Source organism: Mastacembelus armatus, chromosome 4, assembly GCF_900324485.2.
Source record: "Mastacembelus armatus chromosome 4, fMasArm1.2, whole genome shotgun sequence".
Lineage (NCBI taxonomy): Eukaryota > Metazoa > Chordata > Actinopteri > Synbranchiformes > Mastacembelidae > Mastacembelus > Mastacembelus armatus.
The window spans coordinates 10,370,672-10,389,509 of NC_046636.1; the positions used below are offsets into that span (position 1 = coordinate 10,370,672).

Below are 18,838 nucleotides of genomic sequence, written 5' to 3' on the forward strand. Positions count from 1 at the left end.
TCTAGATACTTGAATTCAAAGCAATTCACAGTCTCATGATGTTGTTGGTGATGTGTTTTTAGAAAAATGACATGTCGAGACAAAGAGCTAAATGACAAGTTAAAACGAACCTTTTTTTGCAAGGTGCGCTGGCAAGGGGGGCAAGGTCTGGTTTAGCCAGCCAGTCCACACACACATACAAACAAGTAAACACACCCAAGCTCATACCTATCGTTGATGGGTTTTGACCCTTGTAATCTGGTAGGCCGGAAAGCCTGGTAGAAAGCAGTGGACGGGTTCCTGCATTTTAATGGGGAACGAAAGAGACACAGAAGAAACATAAGTAAATGAAAAGACATGTATAATAAGAGAGAAGGAGCGAGAGAGATGAGGGAGAGAAAGCTACTTTGAAAGGGAACATGAATATGAGTGTAGAGGAAAATCCACCACCACACTGAGACGTCAGAATATATGATGATACAACTGAGGTGGCTCAGCCTTGTTCAGAAATTATATGGCGTAGCTAGATCAAGTTTATTATGGGTGCATATTTCAAGTCTTAACCCTACCATAAAGCATAGCTGCATTGCTCTTGTGGTTCATTGCAGTTTTAAAAATAACATCACAGTTTTTCTGTACGATATGACAGTGACATCTATATAGCCTTTAAAAACAGTGCAATATAAACCTTTTAATCAAAAACATAAAGCAGAATGTTGCGCACTTTTCACTATAAACCCCAGGAAATTAATAATAGCCAACTGTAATTTAATTTGTGGCCATTTTCCTGAACTAAATAAAAACAAAATGCTAAAACAGTATTTGAACTCAATACAAAAGGTAAATTATGACCATGCTAGATCGCTAATGTTACCAAAAATAAACATGTTAGGTTTTAGATCCCAACATATCCAGAAGGTGGAATGCCACATTTGAATCAAATTTGAGTCATTTGATTTTAACACTCTCCATCAAAAAAAAAAAAAAAAAGCCAAACTAATGTTAGACCCTGCTTTTTGCTATGTTTTTGTCCCCTTCTCTCTTTGTAAAAGATCAAGTTCACTTTAGTGTGGAAGGTACTATTTTGGACTTTTGTAAAAGAACATTTAAATGAATTATAGCTTGCCTATTACTGAAGAGAAAAGCAAGAAACATAGTATTTGAAACTCCAAAACAACATTTGATAATCCAGTGTTTACAAAGTATTATAGATATAGGGCAAGACTATAGTGGTAACAGTTCACAAACTGGACAAGTGCATGCTGCTGCTAGGTTCAAAGTCAGACAGGCTGCTGCCTGCATCCTAAATGTAAACTTTCTATGCAGGGCCTGTCTGACAATAAGAACGGTGGTGGTCTAAAACATCGTAAAGTGGACAGTTTTAAAAGACTATGGGGGATAGAAAAACAAAGTAGGAGGAAAGGAATTCTTTTACGCAACATGAAAAGTGGGGTTAACCATCCACTACTGCACTAGTTGACTCATGTGTGATTTATAGCAGAGTTTCCATATTTGGGGCACATGACAGATTTACACCTGCCACAGCCCATAAAACAGCAGTTTAAGATCTTCCAGTTTCATCATGCACTCATGAGGTATTTAGAGACTGCAGGTTTAAAAGGCTTGCAAACGTAAGAGCTACAAGCTTGGCTCACTGAACATACCAAAATACCTGGTTTAATTAGGACAGGGAAGAGTTTGTATGCATGGGTAGTTCATCAGTCAACAAGGAGACAAGCAAAGATATCTGAAGAGGGCAAAGCTGCAATTTAAAATGAAGGGAGTAGAGACAGGCCACACCACCATACCTTCTGCAGAAAGGAATGTAGAATTGAAGTAGAAGAGTCACTTTTTGTGTTCTGTGTAGCAAATAATATTATACAGTACAAAGCAGTGTAAAGGCCACTTTTCATTGTATACTACACTGTGTATAGAGAACTACATGTAATGAATGGTTTAGAGCACTGAAAAGGGTGGACAGAAGAGAAACAAACAGCTGTAATTCACAAAAAGTATGATATATGTATTTTAATTTTCTTTAATTGTATATTTTTTTTATTTGAGTTTTTCTGTATCATTGTAAGTATAGATAATTTGCTTTACATATTTATATAAATGTGAAACATTTACCCAATCTTTGTTTCTATTCTGTTTTTACTTTCTCAAACTTATTTCTTGTGTGATGAAGCAAGCTACAAAGGGATAATAGTTCTTTACTGGTCTTCACTCTGCACAGAGAGCCTGAAGAAGACAGGCAGCACAACATTTTATTACACGACAAACACATTTACTACACTGACAACACAACAAAAGCAAAACACCACATCACAACAGTAATATCGTCTGCAGTCCTTCATTCATATTGACAGTATTGCTGTACACTGAAACATGATCTACTTAAAAGTGTATTTAAAAGACATGAAGTGTAAAATAATGCTTGGAGTCAGAGTCATGTTAAAGTATGAGTAAATGTGAGACATGCTCCAGCTGTTGCTGGCAGCTGCCTTGTTTAAACTTAAGTAAATCAGTTGTCAGATGGATAAGTGAAAAATGCAACTCCAGTACATCTGGTGGTAGATTTAGTAAAAAGACAAAATATTGTTAGGCAGGTAGTCAAGTTCAAAAAGATTATCTGATAGAAATGCAGCAATAAGTAAGCTATGCAAGAAAGTGTAATGCAAAAGTGTATTTCTGCCGCTCACAAAATTTTCTGGTTCTTGCCAGAAAGAACCCTTCAGTGCCTCCAGCCACTACGTGACCACTGCTCTTCTAGCAAACCTGACATGCTGGTGGAATTTCAGCAAACCAATCTAAATTTGACTGAAATTCTCAACAGCGATGAAAAAAATGTGCCAATTGTTGACTGCTGATCAGTGCTGCAGTGCCTCTGTCACATTAACACTCAGCAGCAGGTGACTACCACAATAAGAACAGTGCTGAACTTCCTCAGCAGACACAGTTTTTAAAACAATCATGATTCTGCCTGGCAATCTTACTAGGTGCCTCATTTGAATTAAACATTTACATGTTATATTTGGATAAAATTATTATATGAAACACCAATTGCAATATGAAAATTCAAATTCAAATTATTCATTTAAAAATCATTTTAATATGTAACGAGAAATGTTGCATGATGCACAGATGTCTTTGCTGCGAAAGACATGAGTACACATGGAAGGCGTTCTTTAGCCACTCACTTGCATCATAAAAAAGTCCCTGTACTGTAACATATTTAGTATAAAGCCACAGTGAAACAATGCACAAAGAGTAACCATCCTTCAAAAATATGGATCTCATATTGGGTGAGCAGCCTGAAGCAGTGACACCATACTGTCAGATATGAAAGAACGTTCCCCGCTCTCATGAAATGTGCTTGACAAGGGATTTAACAGTCAGAACATCAGCCAACAAAGAAGCTATGTTAGCTCTGTCACAACGCTTTATCACATGTAAAGGGCCTGTCAACTCAAACATTTAGAACTATTTGGAGTAATAACCAAGGTTTTATGATATTAGCTTTGATTAGTGATTACAATGTTCTTTGAACAAAACATATGCTCATTCAAATTCTGTTAAATGTTGCATAACTACGATGACATACCACAATGGTTTGTTGATGTTCCAACTCCCTGTTGCAGAACAGGAACTTGTAAAAGCAAATAAACCCATAAACATCTCTGCACTGTGACAGGTTAACAGTCATGAAATAAAATACACGTGAAGAATAGAGTCTTAAATGGGATTTTGCCTGTAAACCCAGTTCAGTCCTTAAGCTGCCTCATTAAAGGCTGCTACATGGACCTGAATGAAGACATGCTCACTCAGGTTGCTTGAAGAAACTAAAATTCCGATGTTTAAAATAGGGAACGGATCTTTAGTCCATATAGTAAACAAACATAAGGACTATTCTGTCAAATAGCACAACACATAAGATGTAATACGTTTCAAATGCTGGGTTTTGAACTGCAAGTTCTTTGTCCTGCAGCTGGCTCTTTGATGATACTTCATGCACAACATGCATGAGCCAACTTTAGGCCTGCACCAATGTAACTGTGCATCTTTATCTTCATGTCATCCATACAAAGCTCCCTCCCTATTCATATCACAGAAGTTTTTTTGGCTGAAGCCGGATACAGTGGGAGGTTGAATATACTAGACTGAGATGAGATGTGACCCAGCAGTTGGAGGAGTTCTTCTCATAACGCAGTGATTAGGAGATGCCGTGGGAGAGAGAGGAAAAGGCTCAATGGCAAACAGGGACGTGACCCTCTGCATGGGGCCAAGTCTGCAGCCATTACCGAGTCAACCAAAGTCCCAGCTGTGCAGCTAACCACCAATGAAAATCCAACCCTGCCCATTCTATTATGGGAGACTACAATATGTAGGACAAGTAGGAGAAGAAGGGTTTGTTGGCGTTTGTTAATACAGCTCAGGGCTTAGCAATGTTTAAAGCAGACTGCAACACCTTAGGCAAAGACTGACAAACATGTAAAAATATGTCACACAGATATGAGCATTCTCTGAAGCAGCCGGTGTTAATTTCTGCTTGGTTTACACATAATTGTTACCATGAGTACTGATGAGTCACTATAATTCAGGATCTGGGGTGGCTCATTCAGCTGAGTGGCAGCTGATAACATCAGCCCAGAGGTACAGAGCTTTCCTATCTGCTCAATTTCACTTAGCAGGACTGAAGTTCATTGACTTAGCCAGTTAAATAAAGTGTAGAATTGGTTCCTGAAGCATGAAGCTGGTCCAGTGAACAATGCCACCCTGGCTCTTTGGTCTATGTCTCTCTCAGCTTGTCAGTCGCACAGCAACAACACTGGCCTGTTTCTCTCCAGTGACTTTGCCTGGAGTCAAGCAGACAGACCAGGGAACTGAAGAGCACAGGTCTGACAGGAATTATGTAGAACATGTAAAGCAGGACACTAAAAAAAAAAAAAAAAAAAAAATCATAAAAATGTACCTTTCTGAATATTGTTTAAAATCTGCAGACACTGTTTTCAGTTCACTTTAACCTATGACATGGACATGTGTCCATGAAAGAAGCATGGAAAAAGACTGGAATTAAGTATGTGGGGACTTTTTGCTTTTTTTTGCAATAGCAATATTGCTTAGATCCTACAATTTATAGATATGCCAAAAACACATCTGGGGCTAAAGCATCTGATGAAAAAAATTCTTAATATACTGCATATAGTTTTATTATTTTCAATTATCAGTTAATTTGTAATTATTTCCTAGACATCTATCCCTCCTATGACAAATTCTTTTGCCCAACCAACAGCACGGATCCCAAAGACATACAGCTTAGAATAACAGAAACACAGAATTATTAGATATTTCCTAATTTGAGTCCAAAAAACAAGAACAGTTTTTATTGCCATTTTTAGATAAAATTCACTTTACTTGATTACCTGGTTATCACACAGTTGCAATTTATTTGATTAGATAGACAGCCAGATAGAGTTTATTATACATGGTCCTGTAAGGGGCCTTACTGTAACCATGTAACTGTTATTGCAACTGTTTCATACCATACTGTGGCTCTCCCCACCTGTCATGCTGCTGGTTGCTTGGGTATTCATATCTCCATGCAAACGAAGCACTAGCAGATTCCTGTGACAAATCACAACCAACTCCTTTTACATACCGTGAACTGGGTGTGTTTTGTGGACATTATATTGACTGCCCTAAGGTAAACTTTCCTCATTTTACAGCATTCTCTTGTGCAAGAAGTATGAAGTGCCATGGTCTTTTTCCAAAAAAAAAAAAAAAAAAAAAAACCAAAAGAAAAAACAATGCACAGAGCAGGGCTACATGCAGAACATACTACAGTATTACAAAGTTGTTGTATACTGCTGGTAGAAAATAGCATTCCTGTATAGATTTTGTTTCACTTCAAATATAAATCAAATTTCATTAATTTTGTACTTGATGAGATATACTAAATTATGAAACATGCATTAGAAAAAGTAAAGATTCTGCAAATAAGGATTTAAATGCATTTACCAAATGCAAATATGTACGCACTAAACTATTAATAGTATCTGTCAGTGAGTATGACAGATGGTTCATCCAAATATCACATTTTCTATTCAATTTATTTTAGCTATTTTAGTTTATTGTCTCTAGTGGCCTCTATCCCACATGAAAAATGAACACTTCATGTATGGTCACATTGTAAAACCTGTTTGCTGCAGTTGGTCCTGTGATAAAATGCCAATGTGTTGTCATTCCTAGTTTCAGCTGCTGTCCCTCAGCTGTGGTTATGTCATTAAGACAAGAGGTGGTACAAGAATATTTTCCACTGGTTGGTATGGAGATTTTGGCTGACCTCATTTTGAATGTGGCAAGCAGCAGAGCACTGCACAGAGGCAGCAAAGAAAAAGCTACTAAATGTTAAAATCAAAAAATGGCTGCTAGACCAAAAGGGGAATCTATATGTAAAGATAAAATTGTTTTTTTTGGCAACAAAGGTAACAGATATAAAATACTGTGATGTCACTTTCATCTGTTTGGTACATAAGAAGGAGGGTAAAATGTTTTGACATGTTAAACTTACAGACAGTGTGAATGTTCAGCCTGAACCTGTTATCACACTTCACCATGATGCTGACCAGGAAGTCAACCTTGTTCACACTGGTTATCTGCTTCTTGCTATGCTAAAAATCATCAGCGTTAAAGCAGCCAATTGACTGCTTCAAGACGATGAGAGGCCTGTGATTATCACAATAAAGTCTTGCAATGGAGTTGAAATTATTACTGTAATGAAATGTGGTATGATTCACAACAGCATGATGTAGCAGGTTCAACCACAAGCTATGAAAATAATAATTTCATTAGGATTAGTAATTACACACAGAAGCCTAATCACATAATTGCAGGAAGTCATTTGTTGGAAGTGAGAGAATAAATGATATCATCTGAATGGGTGAAACACAGAACGAGTTTGGGCACTTGGGCAAATCCAACCTGAGTCAGTGCTAAGCTAAGGTATCATCTGTTCGACACTGCCACTTCGTACAAGTGAACAAACCGTTATCAGCCACAATGACTCACGTCCGTTTCCTTGCAAGGGCCTGCTCATTGTAAGACACTGGAGGACGTGGGGGTTAGAAAATGGTTCGATGATGACAAAAGGAGACACTAGAGACAAAGTTGACTTGAGAAAAAGAAGAGGAAGAAGATAACAGAGGAAGTGCTTGACAGAATACGAAAGCGGACATCAAAGCAAAGCAGGAAACCGAGGTTCTTTCAAAACCTGTGCCTTTCTCAGCTGTTAAGAGAAAAAAAAAAAAGCACCCTGTAGAATTTGCATTGCCTGTATGGATGTTAAGATGTTCACTTGCAGAACAGATGTAATCTTGGTAGGCCTTTAGAGCAGGCAGTGTTCACAATTAAGAACAAAAACACTTGATTATGTATTCACTGCTGTAGCTACACAACCTGAACCTTGACTGATTTAGTGCGAATTTAAATCTTTATAACAACATAGATAGCAATGACAATTTATCATAAATTCACTGTTTATTGTGTGGTAATCTGAAGACATCACCTTGGGCTTTATAATATGAAAGTTTTTTACAATATTTTGTAGAGCAAACAATTGATTTACCAAATAATAATTGGAATGAATAACAGTAACAAAAATTAAAATTAATTGCAGCCCTTCTTATAACCATTTCAGATGGTTGAAGAAAATCAACAAAACTGCCATTTGTCCTTTTTACATCTTAGATCAATACCCTAAACTATTTTCTGTTGCATATAAATTTTGAATTATGATTACCTTTGTATTTGGCACCAATGGTTCCAATGCCCTTATAAAGACACATTGAGTTTAGTATCACTTAGAGGTAGACTGATACATCAAATGGGCCAGTATATCTGCTAATATTATCTTATCACAGACAAAAAACTAAACATGATCAGTACAGAACAGACTGAGGAGTAACTGAGGAATCCGAAGTCTTTTGTATTCTCTTTGCCAAAACAGAGCAGGCAATGTTTCATATATGCACTACAGCTTAGCACCAAATTGAGTTACTGTGTATGGACTTGTGCACCCACAGACAGACTTTCACACTCCCAGGAAGGAGACTTGTAGGGACTGGAAGAAAAACTAGCAGTGATTGGTTATTTAAAAGAAGACTGGGAAAAAAGGCTTCCTAACCCTGGAGCCTCAAAGAGAAAGCCAAGCATGACAACCCCCTAAAATCTTAAACTCAGTCTTTCTTCAACTTGGAGCCTCTATTTAATTCTCTCAACCAATCCTACACTGTCATACCAAGACACATACAAACAGGGAGAGAGGAAAAAAAGAAAAACGAACAGTCACAGGCACCACTGAGCCAGATCAGTCGACGACGACCATTGAAAGCAGTGCAAGCATACAGAGAGAGGATGAATGACTCAAGTGCAGCTGCCTGCCATGCTTTCCACACATCCTCATTACTCATAATACAGACATCTTGGACTCTGGGGAGCCCTAGGCACTGAAACCTCGTTGTTCAGCCCTTGTTTCTCACTCTGGGAGCCCAGCTGATAGAGAACACCACATCTTGTAGAGCAGCTGGTGAGCTTGTTTGGAGCAGAAGACATTTACTTGCATGGATGAAGTACTTTATTATTCCCAATGAAATTATACAATAAAATTATATAAAGGCTAAATAATGTAACCAAATAAACTAAATAAAATATAAAAATGAATATGAATGAATAAAATAAAAAGCAGAATACAGACTAAACACAAACCTGTATCATTGCCACAAGACTGTATAACATTGTTAATACTCTATACTCTTATCTTAGTATCAAGCTGTGCAAGTAAGGTACAACTGCAACAGGTTACCACTAGAGCAGTGCCATCTTGGATCAGATGGCTCCTGCAGACTTCCAGCTAAATCTTCTACTCCAAGTAATGGTTCAACAAAGAAGACTGTTCTAATCTGTGGTCACAAAAAGCAGCAGAAAACTGCTGATTCATCTAACCACTGCATTAAACACAACTGATTTGCATTTTCATTCTTATTCCCTTCTCTCATTGCTCAAAAATATTTTATTCACCCCCCCGCACTGTTACTGTTGCTCTTCCATGCCATTATTATTAGCACACGACAAATCATAAAGAGACAACAAGAGAAAGAAACTGATATGTGGCCTGTTCTGACCAGTGGTTGTCTAGACATTGTGGCATTTGATTCTTGCAAAGAAGCAATCCCATAAATAGACTGAACTGAACTTTCACTTCCACAATTCTATATGAGAATTTACTGTAAACCAACAGTGTGAAAGACAAACTCAGAAATCTAAGAAGACATCGGCTAAAAACATCACTGGATCCACAATTGTATTGAGACCTTTTACAGGTCACACTCTTTGGTATGCACTTTAATGCATTAGGTCAGCAGCAAAAGCAGCAAAATTCCCTGGAGTGAGCTAGTAATAGGAAAAGCTGCAGGCCACAGGTACTTAATTAGGGTGAAACTTGCCAACCTAAGAAGTAAAAACTTGTTAATGTGATGTTTTTGTTTTTTTGACAATAACTAGTATGGGCGATAACGGCTAAAATTTAATCTCGATAATTTCTGGCATTTAGCCGATAAACATTACAAGTCCACTTGCCTGCTGTCTTTTGTAGCCACCTTCTTCTTGCACACCTTGCAAGTCTACGACTGCTCCACATCAAATCTGGCATATCCAAACCTCTTCCACACTACTGACGTCAAGCCTCTTTTAGCAATGAGCTCCTCCGTTTCAATACCGCCTTCAGCCATTTTTGTTGATGCTCTGTGTATTACACATGAGCTCTACACTTGCACATACGCTTGGGGCTGCGAGTGCGTTGCACACAAAAATACGTCATCAAGTGGCATTTATCGGCTTTATCACAAAGTGGCAAATTTGTTCTCATGATATAGTGCATGTGATAAGATACTGCCCATTCCTAACTTGTATCAATGCTTTTTATGTTAGAGTCTTGTCCTATAACCAATAATGAAGAATTAATAGTTTTTTGATGTGATGTCTCCAGAGTGCTTTGTTTTGTTTTTGTTTTTTTTTTGTCCAAAACACAAATATATTTCACTTACTATCACATGAGGCAGGGAAATTGATTAATTAACTACATGAATAGTTAATCACAGTTCTATTAGCATAGTAATACTAACAACTGGCAACAAAGAACAACAAATCACTAAAAACTGCAGTGGCAAGTTTTTTGCCAATACAATGTCCGATGTCTGTTTAAAAGCTAACTGTAGCTTTCAAATGTACATCTAAATATATCCATCACTGTTAGAAAAGCATAAAATATGAACAATGTTTTTGTCTATTTTGTTATTTGGTGCATCCATTCAGCAGGTGTCACTGATTGTTACCGTAGAACTATGGTTCTTAGTTCTGTGTCAGCTTGGTGCTAGCCTGGATACTGTTTTAGGCTTAAAAACAGTATCTGTATCTGTATAAAAACAGTATCTAAAAACAGTATCTGTTTTAAAGTAACTATTGGTCATTGTAATTCTGGTCAGGTATCCATCACTGTACGATAATTTGGCATTAGTCGAGCATCTGAAAACACATACGGAACAAATTTTTTGAAATACTGATGTGCTAACTTTGATTAAGATATTAAATTCTCAACAGCAATTAATTGATCACTGACATATTGTTAACATCCCCAGTCAAAGACAAAACATATACACTATAACATGCAATCCCTCAGCTCAATGCAGCACCCCTTCTCAATAACAAAGTCCCTTCAACAGGTTTTCTTTGTGGTTGGGGGGCTTCCTTTGAAATGAGTCAGTGCACTTGTCATACTGTTACTACTTTGAAGAGGGGTATAACCTGTTCCGTATTTTGGAAAAGACAACAAACACCAACATTATGCATACACTGTGGTAGTTCCTAGAACAGCCTGCAACATGCTATGCGATAGATTTGGTGGCCTTTGTTCCAGCCCAAACTGAGTTAGTTATGGTAGGCCAACAGGAGTGTGGTTATTTACTTGCTTTGGCAGGTCCAGTCTAATTGGAAATAATTCCCTGGCCACATCTAACTGAGCTAATGGGGTGGGTCCTGTTATGCTAACGTATTAAACCTTTTTGTTTCACACTGGCCCCTTTTGATCTTTTAGATTTTATAAAAAGGGAAAATAACCATTGCATGTTTTAAAATGAAATACAATTCACTGTACCTTTGCAAAAGAAATTTGTGCTATGCCTCTGTGGAAGAGAAGACTGTTGTCTTTAAAAACAGGATGAAATTAGATGAGCACTGAGAGCAGTTTTGGCAGACATTAAAAGCTCATTCTGGTCAATTATTATGCCTGTAAAATCTTCGTGATTATGCAAACAAAAAGGTTGCACCTCACTTTACAAGCAAAGAGTATGAATTAAAGGTTTTTAATGAAAGTATAATTATAATTAATTAATTAAAATTAGTATTAATTAAAGGACAATGATGTGGGGAAACAAAAAATTCCACCAGCAGAAAGAAGCAGGGAGGGACAGTATGCTAACAGGTCAGTTAAGGACAGACAAAAAACAAAGAGACAGCAAGATAAAGCAGCCACATTACAAGGAGAAAGACAGGAGGCAGATCAGTCATCCATCCCAAAAACAGAGCTGGTGCAGACCAGACTGCTCAGGCTGCAGCCTGGAGAGTTCGACAATCACATCCATTCAGGGCTACTGGAATGTGTCCCCTGGAAGTTCAGGCAGGTCAGCTAGCGGTGGAAAATAAGCTGCTGTCTTGTTTCCAGGCACTGCAGCAACCAAACTACAACCCTCAACACACACACACACACACACATCCCAAACTTCGACTTTCCATCCTTTCTTGTCCCCACTCACTCTTTGTCAAACTGCCAATACAGAACATTGAGAGAGGCACTACTGTACAAACACTAAATATGTCCACAAAAAGTCTACAGTTTTCAGTGTTCCCACATGCATGTGTGTAACAGTTCAACAGCACTACAACTTCCAAAATGCCCCTACAGTTGAATCAACACCTTTCTAGAACAGTTAACAAATACAAATCACCTTAATGAAAGGGGAATTATTGCAAGATCCATTACTCAAAATTTAAAAACAGTGCTGAAAATGCAACGTGTTGTGTACCACTGACATAATCTAATAATATTCAGGCACATCATATTATAGGGTTGGGCGATATGGCCTTTAAAAAAAAAAAAAAAAAAATTCCTGATTTTTTTCACAAAAAACCCAATTTACGATTTAAATCGATATTTACCCCTGGCGGATGTGCGTGTGCAGTCTTATTCATTTTGTAGGGTGCAAAATACACCCAAAGATCTGCTTATAAAGACAAAGCTGCTGGTATTTCATTCTTTCACTCACTTCACTTCTGGTGTGAAAAGACAAAGATGCGCCTTGTACCGCATTAGCCGGGGAAGCTACAGCCCCCTTATAGACGGGATTATCGATATTTTATTGTTTTGAAAAATATTGATATATATCTAAATATCAATTTTTTTGCACAGCCCTACTAAGTAGGGCAAAATCCACATGAAGATTTTTCTTTATGCCTTACAGCTATTTAATACTGCTCGACTGACAGGTAAAACAATATTGTGGTAAGACAACATAGCTGAGAATCCCTAAGAACTAACCATTCCAACTTAACTTCAAGTCAGTCCAGTTATAATACATGTATATTAGCTGGTGACTCCTTTAAAACTGCCAACAGCAGCAAAGACTTCTATTTTCCACCAGATAAACCATTGTCTTCCAAATGCTAAGGGAGGCTGCAGTTCACCTTGGTTGGAAAACGGACAGCTTATAATTTCCACCATGCTGAACGAATACTCACTCTGACCTTTCATAAAACTTTCAATCAGATTTCAGCTGTATGTGACATTCAGTATGTCTGAGGAGAAATTAATCTTGTGTATATTTAAGTTTCCACAATTGCAAGGTGACATCATATGTTGGCTATCAGACAAGTCGAGGTGGTTTGTATATTGGGAAGCTGGTTTACTTTCCTTTTGTTGGCCCAAGTTCATTGGTTTGTTTGCTGATATGAGTGGCAGTCTTTTAATCTAGCAGAAACAAACTATAGTTTATAAAAGGCTTGTGACTAGATGGAGGAAGGTTCAAACCCCTGTACGAAGCAGGAGCAATAACCTTCACTTAGGCACTTGCATTTCATTCTCACCAGCATCAACAGAAGACTGTGGTCTCGGCCTCAAGTGTGAATGTATCTATGTGCACAAAAGAGAGGGAGTCATTTTGAAAAAGCCTGCAGGTGCAAACCTACTCATGCCTACCTACCTGCTAATCAGTCACGCAACATATTCATTTGCTACACTATGGCAGACCATGTCAAAAGAGACAAAAACTGCAATTTGTTTGTCACCAATGTCATTATGGATTCCTCTTCTGGGGTAAACCTACATTTTTAGCCTTCAAAGGCAAATAGTTTTTCAGTAAGACTTGGACAGTGCAACTGGAAAAAACCAAAAACAGAATCAGGCAGAGAGCAGTGTGTGTACAATGTGCAGAACATCCTACCGAGGAAGAGTTTAATGAAAGCAAGACTGCAAAGTAAAAGGTGGAAGTATAGAGGAAAAGGAAATTAACCTGTGAAATGTAAATAATTAATATACCCCGCTGCACAACCAACATAATACTTGTTATACAGGGCTTTCACTTCTGATATGTATTTCAAGTGGTTGGATGCTTAGTGTGATCTGTGCCGATATCAGCGCAACATGACTCCACATATACCTACAGAGCAGCAATATACCTTCAATTAAACATAATGTATCATTTATCATTGCCCGCAAATACATGTGAAATAAAATTAAAGACTGGCAATCTGGAATGTACAGTTCATCAATGATCAAATATTCATACACCTCGTACATTTATTTTTACATCACTTAGTGTGCTTCCTTATTTACAAAATCCAGTAGCGAGGTGTTTAACAAAATTAACTGCAGACTGCATTTCTTTCTACTGTAATTAACGCACTAGTGTTCCTAGGCTTGAGAAAATGTAATCAATTATGGATTAATTATTAACATTCCTAATTAAAACAGTATAGCAAAAGGGAGGGCAGTCTGTACTGGGAAAAGTAATTGAGTTAAAGGCTAAGTGCTCCTATTGAAGGAAACCAATTTGTCCGAGGTGTAGCTTCATCACTTTATTTGGCAGTCATGCAGTGCGCTGAGCACAGACACTAACCATTCCAAGCTGAGGGGAAATCATTCTCATCTCACAGCTCCACCCCCACAATGCTTTGTTCCACTTCTGTGATGCACTCTAATTCAAAACAAAACCAAACAATGAAACTTGGAACAGAACAATGCACCACTGACAAGAAGAAAGTTTGAAAATCTGCATCTCATTATACTAGGGGTGTGTTCCCTCAAATGTTTTTTTTTTGTTCCTCACTGAGAAGTTGAGAGTTAACAAGGCACTTTAATTACATCTGATGACACTTAAAATTCTGCCTATGACTGTGAACTTGTGTTCGGGCCTAACAACCTCATGCAAAATCTTACGTCAGTCAAGTTTTAAGGTTAACTTACATTTGTGTGTGCTATATGCACATATGCAAGCAGGCAGAATCAATATAGAATTATTGTAAAAAGCAAAAGCAACATCAGGTATATAGTTGCTAGCAAACACAAATGGGGTTAAGGCAATATTTAGAGTAGAAATAACATAAAATAGGTTAGGTTTAAGCAGACTACAAAACTATGCACTTCATGTGATCCACTAGCATGGCAAGGAGTTTAAAATTTTGCTCAGAGATTTGCTACTTTTTCTCTGGTGTACATTATAACAACAGTGGGGCATACTGAACATTAGAAAAAATATTTTATTTGGAAAGGAAAACACTAAACATGAAACCTTTCATCACGTATTTTCCAAGAGAATAATTCAAGCAACTGTCAGATGTTTTTTAGAAACTGAGCAAGAGAGCCACAACTGTGTATATAGCAGTGATAGGCCAGTTTCATATTCTTGGCTCACAGCTCAGGCTTCAAGGTGAAAAAATATTTTTACATTTTGATGTTGTGGATGTTATGTATTGTGTTCTGCCTCACACTGTGAATTCACTTGCTGATGGCATTGAAAAATGGTTACTAAGTACAAGGAGAAGACAGCCATCACCCTGCTGATTCAGTCTGCCCATGTTATCGCTGCCACAGACACAGAGGCTTACACGCCTGCTATGATTGCCACAGATATGTGTGTGATGTAGGTGTGTGTTGGCCTGTCTTCCTTCTCCACCTTTCTCACATGTACTGTTCTGTCCTGTCCTGCTGCCAGCGTCACCATAGCTACACAGACAGCCACTGATGTCACTCCTATTTCTCACACATACTCACAAATGACTAGGAAATAGGCACTGGTTGTTCCTGTCATGAAATCACGGGCAACACACACTGTTTCTGACCTCTGCAGATTATCAAACCAAGTGTGATGCTGCTGAGATTACAGCTCTTGGTAAACAATGATTAGCTCTAGCAATATCTGGACTGAGTGTGATAAAAATCAGGCCACAACCTCCTAAAAACACATACACACCTCCTCTGGCTGTACCATTCATATTAAGCACTGAAGAACAGACCACAGCACACTGATAAAGACAGAGGCCTACATAAATACAGGACAGAGCATACATGTGTACATGAGGACTCCAGCTCTCATTTAGGTCATTCTTGGCTCAGGTATCACTTCTCTGACTTTCCTCAGCTTGCTAGGAATGATAAAGTGTGGCAACACTTCAGCTCAAGCTATATGAGAGCCATCCAACAGAGCCTAAAAATAGCTACAGTGTGTACATCAGAAGACGACTGTGGGCATAGAAAGAGTTTGTATTTACAAAGTTTAAATTTGGAAAGCTATGATCACTGCCCAGGGCAAGTGTGCCAACAATCTCTCATAGACAGACAGGAGAATAAAAACCACCCGCCTACGTTTCGGGAATTATTTCCTTCTCGGCTACTGTGTGTTGTAACCTATCCAAGTGCTTGTTAACGCCCACTAAACACAAGCAGTCTGTATGGTTGAATGGAGGAGTGACGGAGGGGGCTAAGAGTGTCTGAAGAGCCAAGTTACTACTCAGCATTTTGTGGTTTGCCTATTAATGACAAAGAAAATTCCTCCTGTTAGTTTTCATTGGCACACTATCCCTCTAATCCCTCCTATCATACAATTTACTATTATACACTTACAAACCAAGCTAAAAAACATGTTTTTTATTTATTAGCTCTAAAAATCTACCATTATTGCAACAGGAAAATACCTTCGCTTTTCCATATAACATTACAAATTGCCAACAGCTGAACAAAAAAGCATTAAATATTATTTAAGGAATAAAACTGATTTCAAATAAGTAGTTTTTTAATTTTACTCTTACCTGTCTTCATCCACATCCATAGTAATACTGATGTCAAACAGGCTCTCGCCAATGAAAGGCTTTACACCATCTTTTCCTGGCACCACACCAACACTGGGCTGAGGTAAGGCATCAGACTTCTGCCTACTATCTTCTGCCTGGTTGCTGAAACTAGAAGGAAGGCCTGTTGTGGCTCCTCCATGGGCTCCTTGGGGCTGGACAAGTCCTCCTGTGCCAGGCGCCTGACTTGGCACACCTGGAAGGGTGTTGATGGTACTGGGCACTGTGGCAGGCACATTCTGGACTCCGCTGTGAGAAGTGGTGGTGGTAATGGAAATGGAAGGTGCAGGGGCAGAGCCTAACCCTCCTGAAGGCTGAGTCTGGCTGACAGGCTGCTGTTGAACACTTCCTGGAAGCACGAGGGTCATGGCTGGTGCATTGCCCACTTGTAGTGGGAGGCCCTGGGCTGAGGCTGCTTCACCACCTAGCCCCTGAGCTCCTGGACCAGCAGAGGATATTAGAGGTGAGGGCATCTGACTGGTTGGAGGGCCCACAGGAAGGGACGTCATAGGAAGGGTCTGAGAGCTTGACCCAAAGTGCTGCTGACGATAGTCCAGCTGGCCAGCTGAGAGGCCAGTGCTATGAGAAGAATAGGCAAATGGCTGGGGCTGCGTGGCAGGAGGCATAACATGAGGCTTCTGCTGCATGGCACCTTGGTGCACACCATTTTGGCTGTTAGAGAGAAAGGTTTGGGAAGCAGTTTGTGGTGGTTGTGATGCTGTAGTTGCATACCCTGTGGGCTGAAAGGCACTTGCTCCACTCCCTATCTGAGGAGCAAAGCTGTAGCCTTGCTGCAGAGGCTCTGAAGGATGGGGGTGGGCGGGGTGCCCGATGGAGTAGCTACTGTCTGCTGTGTTCTCCAAAGCCTGTGCAGAAAAACCACTGCTAGTGACGACAGAATTAATGGTGACACCTAGCCCACTATCCCTGTCTATACTGTGTTCAAGGGTTACAACTGGCTTTATACTATCCACAGTTCGATTAACATTTGAATCTGAATCTCTCTCATAGAACTCAGTGCAAGTCCACCGACCCCTTCTGAAGGGCTCTCCGGTACCATGGTCAAGTTTAATGACCCTAAAACGGGAACTACAGCTGGTGCTAACAGGAGCTGCGTGAGCCGCACTGGTGGAGACAGTGGTAGCAGGAACCGTACTGATGACTGTCATCGGATGAGTGGCTGAGCTCGGAACAAAGGACTGAGCTGTGGCTGGCACAGAAACACCTCCTCCTAAATTCTGTGGGGCGACACGGTCGTGCCCCATAGTTTTATAAGAGAGCCCACCGTTGACAGGACCTGTGGTAGGCGGCTGGCCCTCCTGAGGCTCTCCCACATTGTTTAAAGTTTCCTCAGATGAACTCCTGTCACACACCCCCGTTTCGGCTCGAGAAACGTCAAATATTTCCGACGACGCGTCCTCTGTCCGGGACTCGTCTGGGTCGTCCAGGCTCTCGGTGTCGTCGGCGATGCTGCTGGCCGCAACCTGAGCCTGCGTCACACTCGTTATCTGGAAACAACTTTTCTTCTTTGCGGGCATTTTCGACATGTTGACTACCTGCGTCAAGTCCGGAGCCAAGTGCACTAATGTCTTGAGAAGTAATTCACAGCTGAAGACTAAGACACAGACACGGGCAGTCACAGCACATTTCTATACCGGTCCTCTTCCTCGCTTTTGTCGGAGAAAAGTGTCACAGCCGAGCCCGGACCCTCCGAGACGCTCGCCGGAGTCTAGTCACAGCACACGGGTAGCTGCTGCTCCCCTCCACCGGTCTCTATAACACCCGGTTGGCCTTTCTAGTGTCCCGGCAGCGGAGTTGCAAACAGGCCCCTGTCAAAGTTCTTGTTCCACAGCTTCCACCGGTACTTTAGTCTGAGGTGGGCCCGGTCTCCCAGCCCACTCTTCTCTCTTCGCTATAAATCTATTTCTCGCCGACTAGCCAAGTTAGCTGGTGTTAGCTAGTTTCCCCTACCTCTGTACCAGCGTAGGCAACATCATAATGTGAACAAATCCATAGGCTTTTCATAGAGAATGTATGTTCCAGCGGTAGACGGAGAAAACACCTCAGAGTAGATGAAGTTTTGCCTCTCTCCGTGTGGACAGCTCGGTTTTAGCAGCTAGCTGACAGATACCCCACAGGAAGCTAACTGGTAGCAAGCCTCTCGACAAGATGGCAAGAGCGAAGTGCATCCTGGGTATGGAGGTCAAACTACTTTTCTGTTACCTCCGATGAATGAAAAAATAAAATGAAAATAAAATTACAAATCATCGGTACCACACGCTCTTATTTTAGGTGTCGTTTGTAAACCAGTGTCATACTAGATAAAATGATTTTCCTTTTTTACGGAACTTTATATAAAAACAAATAGTAATGCAAATTTTTGAAAAAGGAGAAAATTTATGCATGAATT

At 39.7% G+C, this 18,838-nt stretch overlaps 1 protein-coding gene across 3 annotated transcripts in view; it reads right to left on the reverse strand.

The window, feature by feature from the left end:
* The window catches only part of tsc22d2 (TSC22 domain family 2), a 32,989-nt gene extending 14,388 nt beyond the window's left edge, over positions 1 to 18,601 (reverse strand). Inside the window, exons 1-3 of one of the 3 annotated variants that reach the window (XM_026323437.1) lie at positions 16,390 to 18,601; positions 14,202 to 14,279; positions 262 to 279 (exon numbers count right to left, since the gene is read on the reverse strand). In XM_026323437.1, the coding sequence (XP_026179222.1) occupies positions 14,228 to 14,279; positions 16,390 to 17,975 (1,638 nt within the window). In that variant the 5' untranslated portion in view covers positions 17,976 to 18,601 and the 3' untranslated portion in view covers positions 262 to 279; positions 14,202 to 14,227. Of the gene's footprint in view, positions 1 to 207; positions 280 to 14,201; positions 14,280 to 16,389 lie in introns of those variants that run through there. The other 2 variants (XM_026323435.1, XM_026323436.1) reach the window with 2 other exon arrangements.
* Between the last annotated feature and the right edge of the window lie 237 nt (positions 18,602 to 18,838).